We start from the raw sequence: 16,390 nt of genomic DNA, 5'->3' as shown, positions 1-16,390 counted from the left end.
CTAGAGGATCAGAGAGAAAAGTTACCAAGCAGAGAAGCACTGACTGTCTTGGTGCTGATCCTTAGTAGACTTATTGAAAGCATTTTATTTAGTGGTTTTGAGATTAGGGGAAGCCGTTCTACCGAGTTAAATGGACATATACTGAGTATAACACAGGATGGGGCTTCACTGTTTATAGGAAAGGGGGAAGGGATTAGGCATTTATATAGTGCCTACCGTGCCAGGCAATGTGTTAAGTGCTTTGTAAATATTATCTGAGTGAAATGGATCATAAGTAATGAAGCATGGTATTTGACTTTGAATAGACATGCATTTTATTTATCTTTTTTTTTCAGGAATTTTGGAAATGTCAGTGATAATTTTCTGTGATTACCAAGAAAAACAAAGATACTTATAAGCTGAGAGAGAAGAATGCTGAGCAGCAGCAATGAGTCCCAGGCTGCAGTAATTCAGCTCTGCTATGAGAACATCAATGGGTCCTGCATTAAAACCTCCTACTCCCCAGGATCCCGAGTCATCCTCTACTTCGCATTTGGCTTTGGGGCTCTGCTGGCTATCTTGGGAAACCTCTTGGTCATGATTTCAATCCTTCACTTCAAGCAGCTGCACTCTCCAGCCAATTTTCTCCTTGCCTCTTTGGCTTGTGCTGACTTTTTGGTGGGAGCCACTGTGATGCCCTTTAGCATGGTGAGGTCAGTGGAGAGTTGTTGGTATTTTGGGGAAAGTTACTGTAAATTTCACACTTGTTTTGATGCATCATTTTGTTATTCTTCCATTTTTCACTTGTGTTTCATCTCCATTGATAGATACATTGCTGTCACTGACCCTCTGGTCTATCCAACTAAATTTACTCTGTTGGTTTCAGGAATATGCATTGTGTTCTCCTGGCTCCTTGCCATTACATTTAGTTTTTCACTTTTTTACACAGGTGCTAATGATGATGGACTGGAGGAATTAGTAAGTGCCCTCACCTGTGTGGGAGGTTGTCAGATGGCTATGAATGAAACCTGGGTACTGATAGACTTTCTGTTGTTCTTCATTCCCACTCTGGTCATGGTCATTCTTTATTGTAAGATTTTTCTAGTAGCTAAACTACAAGCTAGAAAGATTGAAAGCATGAACTGCAAAACTGAATCATCTTCAGAGAGTTACAAAGCCAGAGTGTCCAAGAGGGAGAGGAAAGCAGCAAAAACACTGGGCATTGCTGTGATAGCATTTGTGATTTCCTGGTTCCCCTATTTTATTGAAACAATAATTGATGCTTTTCTAGGGTTCATCACTCCAACATATATTTATGAAATTTTAAGTTGGTTTGCCTATTTTAACTCAGCCATAAACCCTCTGATTTATGCTTTCTTTTATCCTTGGTTTAGAAGAGCAATTAAACTGATTGTCACTGGGAAAGTCTTCAGTGGTCACTCTTCAACAATAGATTTGTTTTCTGAACAAATTAAGGTTTTAAACTGAAGATGTTAAAATATGGAACAAAGTTGTAAAAGGAACAGGTGAATTATTATGACATGAGAGTATACTCTCTTCATTCCTTCCAAATCCCTATTTTAGGTTTGATGTTTAATAAAATTTATTTACCATGTCAAATTGCATGTGCATAGGGTGTTTTACCAGCTGTCTTTAATGTTGCTCTTCTATGTCTGTTTTTTCTCATTTGACATTTGTTTTTGTTCTTCACTCCTCTCTTGGATCAAGGAGTAGAAGAATTTTTTTTTGTCTCTAATGAATATTTTATAATCTGATCCCTCCCTCTATTAGCCTTTCATTTGCAGTAGATAAGCCACCTATTTTGCCTATTCTGATTCCTTCCAAGAACATCTCTGACATCTTTTCTTCCTTATAAAAAGTTTTTATTTATTTTTCAAATACAATAAATCTGAAAAGCTTTCCGTCGTGTAATTAACACTTGTATTTACTTAAACCAGTAGCCCTGAAACGTTTTCAGCTCTATTCTGAATTATAGAATTTTGCTGTTTTCTTTCTTTGCCTTATCTTTCTTTGTTTTTTAAGAAAATGAAGTGAGGGATCAATTCCACCTACTGCCAAAAATGAAGCTGAGCCTCCCTGTTAAAGGAGTTCATACAATAACAATTGTTTTTGGCCCCAAAAGTCCTTGGTTTTCTTTATTTTCTTTGTATTCTAATCAATGAGAGAAATACCTAAAGTTACCTTAGCCCCACATAGGTGTTTTTTGGAATGTAAGTGCATTTTATCATTGTTTCTTATACCATTACTTCAGTAATATTAATAATAATAATCACAAGCATTTATATAGTATATATATCAGGCACTCTGCTAAGTGTTTTGCAAATATTTTCTCATTTGTTTTTCTTTTTTTTTCCCTTTTTTCATCTTAAATTTTGTTTATTAAACATTTAAGTTTACAAATGAATGTGTACCAATTAGCAGTATCTATGTAGTTGGAGAATATTGTGTTTTCTCTAAGCAGCACCATGAGATCCTCCGATGGTATGATGGAATTTGTGGCCTTTTCCAAGACCTGGGCTCTTCTGGTCAGCTGGGGTTAGCCTGTACATCTCTCTGTGTTTGTGCACTGGCTTGGTGATCCATTGAGTGTTGGGGTTTCGTCTGGTTTTATGGAAAAGGTCAATAAAAATAACCTTAAAGAATTTGAAGGTTGAATCTTCACCCACCCAGTAGGAATTCAAGACTCTTAGGGTCCCACAATGGCAGCCAGCACGCTCTTCTACTACAGACTGAAAGCTCCTGACAAACTTCAGCTGATTGACACAATGATGCACAGGTTTACCATAGGTTGAACCCTTGAGAACTGGACAGTTTCTCCCACCATGGTGAGCACAAATAAGGTAGATGACTTTACCGTGCTCGGCTTTAGTTCCCCAGTCTCCAAGCTTTCTTGAGTCTGGTGGGCTGGGCAGCTAGGTCTGGGGCAGACCTACTACTGGGGCAGTAATGCAAGCAGCACACACATAGGAGGAACCGCATGAAATCAGACGACCGCTTCTTCCTCCATAGCTCCTAGATGTATTTGTAGGCCCCCATCCTGGCTTATGCTTAGCCTGCCTGATGGCTGCCACCAACTGGAAAAGAAAAGTCATTCTCATTTGTTTTTCACAACAGCCCTGGGGAGTAAGTGCTATTACTGTCCCCATTTTATTGATGAAACTGAGTCAAACAGAAGTGAAGTGACTCACAAGTGTTTGAGGCTGGATTTGAATTCAGCTCTTTCTCACTTGAGGCCCATAATTTATCCACTATACCACTACCTCGTTAGCATCAATGTACTTCAATACCATAACATTCCCAAAGCAGAAGTCACAGAAGAATCTAACATGGTTTTACAACTATTTGCTTATTCCATTCATATAAGGCTGCTTTAATCATCTAAAACAGTCATAAAGTTAATGTGGGATAACACTGATTTTAGGTTGTTCAGTTGTGTCCAACTCTTCTTGATCTATTTAAGGTTTTCTTGGCAAAAATACTGGAGTGGTTTGCCATTTCCTTCTCCAGCTCATTTCACAGACAAGGAACTAAGGCAAACAGGGTTAAGTAATTTGACCAAGGTCACCTAGCAAGTTAAGTATCTGAGGCCAGATTTAAACTCATAAAGATGAGTCTTCCTGTATCCAGGTCCAGCACTCTATCCACTGTAACACCTAGCTGCTCCAATTTTAGGTTGTAATTACAATTACACATATACACATATACACATATATGTGTATATATGTATACACATATGCATACATATATAATGCTATTGCCTACTACACGCTATCAAATATGTTGCAACTATGTATGTCATAGTTTTTGTTACTACTTGCTATATAGTCATCAATTCCATGGAATGTAGTTTCCTTTCTCCTTGAGGAAAAAGGACGGGGAATTTTAAAAGAGATTGTGGATGTATTTATTTTAAATCTTTAGGAACCAAATTAGAGATGTATGTGGGACACATGTTGAAATGTTTTAATTTTTTTTTTTGTATTTCAGTGCACAGAAGACCTGTTACAAAACATGATTCTTTCTGTGTTGTGATTTATGAATTGAATATTAAAATACGAGACAAACTGTGTCTTCCTTATAACTTAATTCTTTGACTCATATTGGTCTTGGATCCCCCTAGTGGGAACCAGATCCTCCAGCTTATCATGCTGGGCTTCCACCAGAGCACAGATTCTTTATAGAGAGTGGCTTGCCTATGGTTCAAGGGAAATTGAAAGGTTTCTCATCCTTTGGCGTTGAACATTTGGGTATAGTTAAGTAAAGGGTCAGAGGGTGCGTCTGCTGTCGTACTTTCTTGGTTATATAAAATGGGTATGGGCTGGTTGTATACCTCAGATGAAATATACAGTGGCTACAGAAGGTTTTACACATTAGATTTTTCACAACACATCTCTAACTGGCATTTGCCTTAAAAAGGATAATGAAATTCAGTGCTATTAGAGTGGGCAATGGGCCTATCTGTCAGGTGTGTCATTCCCTATAGTCTCCAGCTTCTACTGAGAAACCTGAGATAATCCACACTTTTGTTAGAGAGAAAGCCCAACATACTTACACAGATTGTTTTCTCTCTAAGGCAGGTCTAGAGGAAATGAAGTAAAACAAAGACATTAAGATGGAATATGGAGGATCATAGATTTAGTACTGGAAAGTACCTCAAAGGCTACCAAATCTAAGCCCCTCATTTTAGAGATGAAACCAAAGTGTTTATCTCCTGGGTCATAAAATCATTACGTTGCTCTCCAGTCCTTCCCCCCATCTTGGCTTTCTTGGGACAGAAATAATATAGGGAACCAGGATTTTTTGAAAGTACTTTATTAGGGCCACATAGCTCTGGCTGGTAGCCAGGTACTCAAATTCCAACATTCTCTGGTAATATAAGATTTCATATTCTGAAACATACGTGTGTATATATACACACAGACATATGTATATATATATATATATATATGTGTGTGTGTAGGTAGGAATATACATGTGTGTGAAGGTCATATAAAAATGAAAGCTATCTATATTAAAAGAAACAGAGACTAAGAAGCTACTGTTATGCAGAGCAGGGGTGTGACATTGGACTGGAAGATGAGAAGGAAAGAAGAAAAACTTTGAGTTAGTGGAGAGTAGTAATTCATAGTCAAAGGGCTCTAAGCTATCTATGAACCCAAATCACATTCAGGGCATTGTAGTAGTAGGATGGGGAGATAAGAATGATAAGATAGATAAAGTTATTTATCATGGAGAAGAAAGACCTAGGGAGACATGATAATAGACTTCAAATGTTAGAAGAGCTGGCATATGCAAGAGGAATTAGGCTTGTTTTGATTGACTCCAGAGGGCAGAAGGACTCAGTGGAAGTTGCAAAGAGACAGAATTTAACTTGAAGTGAAGAGAAATTTCCTGACGAAATTGACAACGTCTTGTTTTAGATGCTATTATCAGACCCATTTTACAGTTGAGTAAGCTGATTTTGACAGCGGTTAAGTGACTTGGCAGGGGTCATACAGCTAATAAGTGTTTAATGTTGGATATGAACACAAATTCGTACTCCAACCACAGTGCTATATCCACTGAGTCACATAGCTGCCTCCAGATAGGAACAAATTTTATGAAAATATTTAACACAATATGTTTGTTGAAATAGTCATAGAAATCAGATTAAGTCCTCTAGGGGGGACCTTTCAATTATCCCACCTAATGGTGTTTTTCAGCTCCCCTGAGTTCAATTATCATCTCTAGGCAGTTTCTATTCCTATTCTGCAGTCTCTATTCCTAGATCTCTGTATCCAGGATTAATCTCCATTCTAATCTGTAGTTCTACATCTAATAGCCTTTTGTACATCTGAACTCTTGTATCCTATAGCATCTTAAGGTCAACATATCCAAAAAGAAAGAGAGAGAGAGAGACAGAGAGACAGAGAGACAGAGAGAGTACTATCTTTCTCCCAAATGTCTCCCTACTTACAAATGTTCCTGTTACCATGGAAGGCACCGCGATCCTCCTAGTCACCATGGTTCCCAACCTCAGAGCCATACTGGTATTTCACTCAATGCACATATCCAAGTTTGTCAAGCATTGTCCTCTCTACCTTCACAACCTCTCATATATGTCACTTTCTGAACACTCACACAGCTACCACTTTGGTGGAGTTCTCATCATGTCACTCTTGGATTATTATTATTATTATTTGAGTGGTTTCCCTATATCAAGTCTCTTTCCACTCCAATCTATCCTCCACTTAGCTGCCAAAGTGATTTTCTAAACCACAGATGGCATGCCCTTACTTAATAAATGCCAATTGCTCCTTATTACCTCCAGAATCAAATAGACAATCATCTTTTTGGCATTTTAAGCCTTTCGTAATCTGGCATCTTCATACCTTTTTATTCTTCAGGTACTTGACCTCCATGTACTCACCTCAATGACAGTAACTGGTCTTCTTGTTATTCGTCACCCATGACACGCCATCTCTTGACTGGACCTTTTTACTTGTGGCTGTTCCCCATGCCTGGAATGCTCTGCTTCCTAAGCTTAGATTCTTTGATTCCTTCAAGACTCATCTCAAATCCCACGTGCCACAGGAACCTTTGGTGCTTCCTATGTCCCACCCTACCTCCTGTATCATATGCAGGGTGTCCCAAAAGTTTTAGGATAGTTTTAAGCAATTAAACCTTAAAACTGCACTAAAAATTTTGGCTTAATTTTTATTTTGTGTGGGTATAGCTATTTACATATTGTTTCCCTATTGGAAGGTGAGCTACTGGAGTTTAGGAGATCATTGGTTTACTTTCTTTTTTTTAAATCTCTGGTGCTTACCACAATGTCAGCACACAATAAACACTTATTACCTTCTGGTTGACTGAATATCCCTCCGTAAGTCTTTTCTACTCCCGATAGAAGAGAACTCACTATATTCTAAGACTGAGCATTTTATTTTGATATGTTCTTTCATCTTCAGTGTCTAGTACTGTGTCTGGAACATAGTAGATGCTTAATAAATATTTATTGATTAAGACATTTTTCCACTGCTTTCTCTTGAGTATGCAAAATTAGAGGAGATTGAAGTGTAAAGAAATAATAATAGCCAGCCTTTATATAGTGTTTTCAGTTTGGGAAAGCACTTTACAAGTTTTCTTATTTGATTCTCACAATGCTGTGAAGAAAATAAAAATTAGCGTTCACCACATGTTAGTTACCCAGCGAGGTAATGTCATATCTGCATTATCCTTTAGGAGGCACTTTCTTGGAGCCCTCAGCCTGTCCTTATTAGTCACTTTTTGCGGTGTTTATTGTTGTTGTTTGTCCTTCCTTTCTGAATAGGACCAATGATATCAGGAGGGTCATATCTTAACTGGAAAGTGAATTGGATTTAAGTGAGGCCAAGGTGTGCAAAGTCATCAGCCTCGCTCTCTCCTCCAGAGCCATCTGAGTCCAATGGCAAGCCATAGGTCAGGACAACTGGCAATGGCCCAGGATGCAGTGGGAGACCTCGGCCTTTTTAAGCTAAGGTCTTTCCCAGGTCCCAGTTTATCTGAGGCAACATCCATTCAGTGAGTAAGGCTAGGTAAGGAATGAGGCAACAGTTTGACTTGTAGTATAGTCATGAGAAAACCCTTTCAGAAGAGGCTGAGGTATCCTTCCTAGCCATCAGCAGGTACTCAGCTTGCAGCCCATAACTGTTCCCCCTCTGCCAAGATCAAATGACAATCTCCCTAAGCAGCTTTGAATAATCCCTTGTTACCCAGGTATGAGATTATTTGAGGAGATAAAATGCATTATGCTCAAAATGTTGAAATATGAAATCTGCTCTCTACTTAGCTCAGTTCTTCTATCCTATCTCGATTCTTTATCATCAAATCACTTTTCATTTTATTTGCCAATTTAGAATTTAGCATGTCATGACAATATATGTACATGATAGGACTTAAAGTGAAAAGACTATAACAATCACTACCAGATGAAGATATCTGCGACCAACTACCTCCTAGAATTCATATCATTTTCTTCCCTTATCTTCAGGTATGTTGTAGCAAAATTCAACCACATATGTTCCTACTCCTTGTGGGGAAAGGTATAGGGGGAAGGGCATACACTTCATGACTCAGACAAACTAAAATGGGAAAATAAGAGAAGAAAGTAAGATTCCTCTGGGGAGTCATGATGGCCACACTCTGTTCCTTTTGAGTTGTGCTGATCACAATTCTAGTATTTGCTGCTAGGTGGGAAAAGTATATAGCCATAGACCTGAAGTCAGGAAGACCTGAGTTCAAATCCAGTCTCAGGCACATACTAGCTATGTGACCCTAAGCAAGTCACTTAATTTCTCCTTGGCTCTGTTTCCTCATCTCTAAAAAGAGGAGAATAATAGCACTTACCTCCCAGGGTAATGAATTAATTAAAAGGAATGAATTAATTAATATGAATAAATATGGGTAAAGCATTTGGCAAATTTTAAAGGGCTTTATAAATATGAGTTTATTATTAACATAGTTATTGTTATTATTATTCTTCATATTGGTCCCACTCTTCCATCATCTGCATCATACTCGTTTATGCTGATAAAATATGTATCAGTTAGTCAGTCAGCTAGCATTTATTAAGAACCTAGTATATCCCAGTGGTGCAATTGATGGAGTTCTGAGCCTGGAGTTGAGAAGGTCTGAGTTTAAATCCAGCCTCAGACACTTACTAGTTTTGTGACTCTGGGCAAGCCAATTAACCCCTATTTACCTCAGTTTTTCATCTATAGAATGGGGACACACTGGAGAAGAAAATGGAAAACTACTCTAGTAGAGTCAGACAAAACCAAATGACTGAACAACAATAAACCAGGCACTGTGGTAAACCTTGAGGATACAAAGAAAAGCAAAAAATAGCTCAAGGAGCTCCCAGTCTAATGAGGGAGACAACATGTAAATAATTATGTACAAACAAAACATAGGCAGAATAAATTTGAGGTAGTCTCAGAGGGAAGACACTAAGATTAAGGACTGGTAAAAGTTTCTTGTAGAAGAGGGGGTCTTAGCTGACCCTTGAAGGAAGCCAGAGAAGTTCAGAATCAGAGATGAGGAGAAAGAGCATTCCAGGTTTGGGGGAAAGTTGGTGAAAACACTCAAAGCTGGGAGATAGAGTGTCCTGTAGGAGGAATAGCAAGGAAGCCTGTGCCACTGAATCGCAGATGACATTGAGGGGTCTAAGTTATAAGGAAACTGGCAAGTTTAAAAGGAGCCAGGTTCTTTAGAACCAAACAGAGGATATTATATTTCACCTAGAAGTAACAGGGAGCCAGTAGAGTTTATAGAATAGGGGGATGCTGTGAACAGATGTGTGCTTTAGGAAGATCTGTTTGACAGACGAACAGAGAATGGATTAGAGTAGAGAGGAAAATCACATCAAAAACTCAAAGGAAGAGAATTGAAGGCAAAGAAAAAGAAAAGAAAAATGAGTGGAAAAGGGAAGAAAGTATCACAGGGCATGGATATTTCTAAAATGTATCAAAGAGAAAAGGGTGCAGGGGTGATGAACCTGCGACCTTGAGTCCACATGTGGCCTTCTGGTCCTTGGGTGTGGCTTTTTGACTGAGTCCAAGTTTGACAGAACAAATCCTTTTATTAAGGGGATTTGTTTTGTGAAGTTTGGATTTAGTCAAAGGGCCACACTTGAGGATCTAGAGGGCCATATGTACCCTCAAGGCCACGGCTTCCCCTCCCTGATAGAGCATAGGGCTTAGAGGGCATCAGGTCCAAGCCTCATGGTTGATAGATAAGAAAACTGAGGTGGAATGGTTGTGACTTGCCCAAGTGGCATTGCTGGGATTTGAACCCATGACTTACTGCAGTACTCTTATTTATTCCCTCACAGTTCACTACACAGCAGCCTACTCCACAGTCCTTCCTCTGACCTAAGGACAAAAGACTCAGGGCTCTCTCGTTTTCAGTGGTTTGCTTCATAAATCAACTTCCCTCTGTGGAAAATTTTGAGAGACTAAAGATTTACACAGAAATTTTAAAAAAATGTTCAGAGAACTAGAAAAGAAAAGCAGCTAAGTGGATCAGTGGATAGAATGCAGGAATTAAGAAGCAGGAAGACTTGAGATTGATTTCTGCCTCGTACACTTTCAAGCTGTGTCACTGTGGGCAAGTAACAATCTCTCAGCCTTAGCTTCCGTGTCTGTAAAATGGAGATAATAGCATCTATTTCACAGTGTTGTTGTGAGGATTGAGATAATATATGTAAAGTTCTTAGCAAACCTTAAAGTGATATGTACATATTCTCTATTATTATTTAAATGAACATATATACATATATATAATATATACACGTTATTGCCCATCAGATAATGAAATCTATGAAAAGAAATACATGTGAATAGATGTGCATATGTTACAAAATTGAACACATGAGAGTCTCCTATAGATTAAACAGCAGTTTTTCTGATAATGACTGAAAAAAAAAAGTTTCTTTCCTCAGTTCACACTTCACTCTATAGGGATTTGATCTTGCACCTTTTAAGAGGATGGAATTTCTTTGACTGACTTCCTAAATGCTTTCAAGGTATTTTGGACATTAACAGTTAATTGATACCAGGGGAGAGAGCACTGGAATAAAAGCTGGGCTTCGAGTTCAGTGATCACGTTACATCTCATTCCTCTTGACAAAAAGAAGCTCCTCAGAGGTAAAGATCTAGAGGGTCAAAGAGGAATTTTTTTAAATAAGCAGCTAAGGCATTTACATGTGTCCATAGGAATCTTTAGTAGATTTGCTGAGATTATTACTTGAATTGACTTGAGTTTAATTGCAAAAGTGTTTCTGAGTTACATGGCCAACTTCTGAATATGTATGAGAAGATTTGTAACATAATTTGTAATTATAAAGTTTATAAAATGGAAAAGAATCACAATTTATTAAAGATAGTAACCTACACATTTTTAAGACATTAACTCAATGCATCTTTTATTTTAAGGAGAGAATTAGAAATTTCAATAAGACACAAAATATTCAAGCTAATGAAAATTCTGCAAAGTTCAGAGAGAAAAAGAATGAGCAGCAGCAATGAGTCCCAGCCTGCAGCAGCACAGCTCTGCTATGAGAACATCAATGGGTCCTGCATTAAAACTTCCTACTCCCCAGCACCCCGAGTCATCCTCTACCTGGCCTTTGGCTCTGGGGTTGAACTTGTGGTCTTGGGAAACCTCCTGGTCATGATTTCAATCCTTCACTTCAAGCAGCTGACTCTCCTGCCAATTTTCTCATTGCCTCCTTGGCTTATGCTGACTTATTGGTGGAAGCCACTGTGATGCCTTTCAGCATGGTGAGGTCAGTGGAGAGTTGTTGGTACTTTGGGGAGATTTATTGTAAATTTCACTTTTGTTTTGATGGATCATTTTGTTATTCTTCCATTCTTCAATTGTGTTTCATCTCCATTGATAGATACATTGCTGTCACTGACCCTCTGGTCTATCCAAACAAGTTCACTCTGCATGTTTCCTTGGTGTGCATCACATGCTCATGGCTTCTTGCTATTGCTTACATGTTTTCACTTCTTGGTACTGGTGTCAATGATGATGGGCTGGAGGAATTAGTAAGTGCCCTCACCTGAGTGGGAGGTTGTCAGATTGCTGAGAATCAAACCTGGGTACTGATAGACTTTCTGTTCTTCATTCCCACTCTGGTCATGATCATTCTTTATTGTAAGATTTTTTTAGTAGCTAAACTACAAGCTAGAAAGATTGAAAGCATGAACAAGACTGAGTCATCCTCAGAGAAGCCAGAGTGTCCAAGAGGGAGAGGAAAGCAGCAAAAACACTGGGTATTGCAGCAATTGCATTTCTGATTTCCTGGTTCCCATATTTTATTGAATCAATAATTGATGCATTCCTAGGGTTCATCATCTCAACATATATTTTTGAAATTTTAATGTGGTTTGCCTATTATAACTCAGCCATAAACCCTCTGATTTATGCTTTCTTTTACCCTTGGTTTAGAAGAGCAATTAAACTGATTGTCACTGGGAAAGTCTTCAGTGGTCACTCTTCAACAATAGATTTATTTTCTGAACAAATTAAGGTTTTAGACTGAAGATGTTAAAATGTGGAACAAAGTTGTAAAAGGAACAGGTGAATTATTATGACATGAGAGTATACTCTCTTCATTCAGTCCAAATCCCAGTTTCAGGATTGATGTTTAATAAAATTTATTTACCATGCCAAATTGCATGTGAATAGTGTTTACCAGCTGTTTTCAAAGTTGCGCTCTAGTTCCTAGCTTTTCTCATTAGACATTTGTTTTCCTTCATCATTCCAGCCTTGGACCAAAGGGTAAAAGGATTTTTTTCTTCTCTAATGAATATTTTACAATCTTATCTAAACCTCTCCCACAGTTAGCCTTTCATTTGCAGTAGATAAGGTACCTATTTTGCCTATTCTATTCCTTCCCACAACTCTCATATCTTTTCTTCCTTTTAAAAGTTTTTTTTTTAAATAAGTCTCACATAAAATAAACCCGACTATTTTTTATTGTGTAGTTAACAATCATATTTATTAAAATCAGCAGCCCTGAAAAGTTTTCAGCTCTATTCTGGGTTATAGAATTTTGTTGTTGAAGTTTCCTCCTTTACTTTATCTTTCTTTTTCTTTTTAAAAGAAAGTCAAGAGAGGGATCAATTCTACCTACAGTCAATAATGAAATTGAGCCTCCCCATGAAAGGATTTCATAGAGTAACAGTGTTTTTCTGCAGCCAAAGTCCTAGGCTTTCTTTATGTTCTAGACAGAGAATTTAGCCCTACACAGGTGCTTTTTTTGAAGTGTAAGTGCATTTTATCATTGTTGCTTATACCATTACTTCATTCATAATACTAATCATAAGCATTTATATAGTATACATACCAGGCACTGTGATAAGTGCTTTACAAATATTTTCTCATTGGTTTTTCACATTAACCCTGGGGAGTAGATGCTATTATTATCCCCATTTTACAGTTGAGGAAACTGAGGCAAACAGAAGTGAAGTGACTTGCCCAGGATTACAAATGTCTGAGGCTGGATTTGAATTCAGGTCTTCCTTACTTAAGGCCCATAATTGTATCCCTTACACCAAGGAGCTGCCTCATTAGCAACATTACACTTCAATACTATAACATTACCAAACCAGCAGTCACAGCAGAATCTAATTTACTTTTACAACTATTTGTTTATTCTATTAATATAAGACACTACTTTAATCATCTAAAAAAGTCATAAAATTAATATGGGACAGCATTGAGTATAGGTTGTTATTCAGTTGTTTCCAACTCCTCTTGATCCATTTGGGATTTCCTTGGCAATGATGCTGGAGTGGTTTGCCATTTCCTTCTGCCGCTCATTTTACGGATCAGGAACTAAAGCAAACGGGGTTAAGTGACTTGCCCAGGGTCACCCAGCTAGTTAAGTGTGAGGCCAGATTTGAACTCACAAAGATGAGGCTTAGCACTCTATCCACATTGCTACCTAGCTTCCCCAATTTTAGGTTGCAATTACAATTATACACACATGTGTATGTACATGCACATGTACAGGCACATTCACATATGTGCATATATGCACATGCATATATACACACGTATACATATATATTACTATTGCCAAACACATGCTATTAAATATGTTGCAACTATTTATGTTATGGTTTTTGTTTTTTTTTTACTACTTGCTGTATAGTCACCAATTCTGGAATGTATTTTGTCTTTAAGTAAAAAGTATAGGAATTTTTTTTCTTTTTTTATTTTAGAAAAATGCCAAAACTTAAATACATAATAAGAAAAGAAAAAGAAATATAAACTTAAATATAAAATAAGAAAGAAAACAAAAAAAAGTCATGTGCACAACAGAATGTAAGAAAGGATTCAAATTATATAGTGATATCTTTTTATTTCAAAAAAGCCTATATATTAAATACTGTTCATTATGTTGAAAGCTGTCCATCTTTTATTTGCTTCCTTGTAGCGTTGGTTTTCTGCTGTACACTTTTTAATTTGTTCTTTTTTCTCCCTCCCTCCCCGATACCCATCATCTCAAGGCTACAGTTGAGCATTGGATTTATTTATATATAGGTATTGATATATACATACACATATACATATACATACATACATACATAAATACTTTACCTAAGAGATTCTACTCCTAATCTTTGTTTTTATGTTTGTGCATCTCTTTATTTTTCCTATCTCTCCTAACTCCTCTACTTTACTTCTACCTGCTACCTTACCCTCCTATTACTTAACCTACACCCACTCCAGCCATCCCTCTCTTATCCTCCCATTCCCCTGAATCTAAGCCCCCTTCTATAGCCCCCCTTTTAACTACACCCTCCCCTCTAAAGATCCCTCTTTTATCCTCTCCCCCCTCCCTATCCCCTTAGAGTTTTCTTTCTAAATTTAGAAGATTTTTATACTCTTCTAAATGTATATGTATTTTCACCTCTTAAACCCATGCCCAATGACAGTAGGTTTCCAGAACTAAAAGCTCCCCTCCCCTATCTAATTCCTCTGTATTGGTTCTTCCTCTTGCACCTTATTTGTAAAAGGTAATTACTCTTCTAGCTATACTTGAATAGTTTTCCTTTTAAGTCATATCATATTCAGGTCTACCCCAATCTTCCTTATAAGCTACCTAATTACTAGTAACAATCTTAGATATAGGTTTTGCATTTTTCATACATAAAAGTTAAACATTCTATACTTACTTAGTCCCTTGTAATTGGTCATTTGTATGTATCTTATATTTCTCTTGGCTCTTGTATGTTAAATATTCTATTGAGTTCAGAGTTTATGTTTGTTTTTAACAAAGACCTGAAAGTCTGACAATTGATTAAATATCCATTTTTTTCATTCAGAATTATGCTTAGCTTTGCTAGATATATTTTCGGACAGAAACCCAGTTCCTTTGTTCTTCAATATACAGTGTTCCAAGGCCTGCTATCTTTTAGTGTCACCACTGCTAGGTCTTGTGTGATTCTAATTGTGGTACCAGTATATGTAAATTGTTTTGTTCTTGTTGCTTGTAATATTTTGTCCCTGATCTGGGGGTTTCAAGATTTGACTATAATATTTCTGTGAGTTTTCCTCATAGGATCTCTTTCAGGGAGTGATCAGTGTATTTTTTTCTATTTCTACTTTCCTTTCATGTTCTAATGCTTCAGGACAATTTTCTTTAATTATTTCTTGTATTGTTGTATCAAGATTCTCTTTCTATCAGACCTTTGAGGCAGCCCAATATTCTGTTTTCTCTTTTTGATCTGTTCTCTAGATCTGTTGTTTTTCTTATGAGATGTTCCATATTTTCTCCTTTTTCCATTCTTTATATATATATTTATATTTATATTCATATTCATATTATTTCTTCATCTCTTATAACTTCACTGGCTTCCCCTTGCCCAATTCTGATATTCAAGGAGTCATTTTCTTAAGATTCTGGATCTCCTTTTCTAATTTGTTGACTTTCTTTTCATAATCTTGTTTTTCTTGTATTATTCTTATTTTTCTTTTTAGTTTTTCCTCAGTCTCTCTCATTTGATTTTAAAAGTCTTTTTTAAGTTCTTCAATGAGTTCTTTTTGGGCAGATGACCATTTGACATTACTCTTTGAGGTAGAAGAGGGGTTCTTTGCTTCAGTATCCTCCTGTGAAGACAAACCCCAATCTTCTCTATTCTCATAATAGCTCTCTGTGGTTGGATTCTTTCTCCTTTGCCTGTGCATTTTTTTTGTGATAATTTTTATAATCACTTCCAGTCCTGGGGCATGGGGTATAGTAGTGCCTCTAATCCTGTTCAGTTCACCCTTCTGAACTTGAACTCAAACCAAGATCTCCAGCCTCTTGCAAGTACCCACCGAAGAGGCATCCCCAACCCACTGCTTCTGCACTCATTGGGCGTGTGCTGTTTCCTTCTCACCTGGGCAACTCTCCACAGCACAGCTGGATCTGGCGTTCCTTGGGTTGACGCTAGTTGGTCGGAAATTTGGAAAAGGGTTCATTGGTTAGTTATTCAGGCAGAGATTCCCTCGATCTTCTCCATGTCAGACACCCAGCTCCCCTCGCCGTCCCGGGATTCATATGGTTAGGACAGAGGCAGCCTCCCAAACCAGCTAACCCCAGGTCTGGCCACTTGTTTAAGCTGCTTTTCCTTTGTTGTTGAAGGGGACCCTAGCTTGGAAGTGTTTACTCTTCACAGGGAGCAAATCTTGTCCAGGATTTTTCTTCAGATTTTCTCCAATTGTCCCAGGAGGACCCCTCTTCTGTCCCTACTCTTATTTATTTTCATAGGTTTATGTTTGCCTGGAGGTGCTATTTTATCTCTTTTGTGGAGGAAAATCTCAAGAGCTTGAAATTTTCTGACCTACTTTGCCATCTTCCCAGAATCCT

At 37.6% G+C, this 16,390-nt stretch overlaps 1 protein-coding gene and 2 pseudogenes across 1 annotated transcript; 2 read left to right on the top strand and 1 right to left on the bottom strand.

Annotated features, from left to right (window-relative positions):
* Positions 1-411: 411 nt before the first annotated feature.
* LOC114034915 (trace amine-associated receptor 6-like) lies at positions 412-1,467 on the top strand. The gene has a single exon (XM_027850740.1). It carries the CDS (start codon positions 412-414, stop codon positions 1,465-1,467), a length of 1,056 nt encoding a protein of 351 aa, XP_027706541.1.
* A 947-nt stretch (positions 1,468-2,414) lies between these two features.
* LOC114034857 lies at positions 2,415-3,036 on the bottom strand (annotated as a pseudogene).
* Positions 3,037-10,947: 7,911 nt separating this feature from the next.
* On the top strand, positions 10,948-12,070 carry LOC114034908 (annotated as a pseudogene).
* The last annotated feature ends 4,320 nt before the right edge of the window (positions 12,071-16,390 follow it).

This window comes from Vombatus ursinus, unplaced genomic scaffold, assembly GCF_900497805.2.
Source record: "Vombatus ursinus unplaced genomic scaffold, bare-nosed wombat genome assembly UNPS02009132.1, whole genome shotgun sequence".
Taxonomy (NCBI): Eukaryota; Metazoa; Chordata; class Mammalia; order Diprotodontia; family Vombatidae; genus Vombatus; species Vombatus ursinus.
Note: the sequence above shows the minus strand (reverse complement) of the source record. Positions and strands in the feature narration are given on the sequence as shown.

Bases quoted from the DNA above. Each gene is read 5' to 3' on its own strand.
- LOC114034915 (XM_027850740.1), top strand. From the start codon at position 412: ATGCTGAGCAGCAGCAATGAGTCCCAGGCTGCAGTAATTCAGCTCTGC.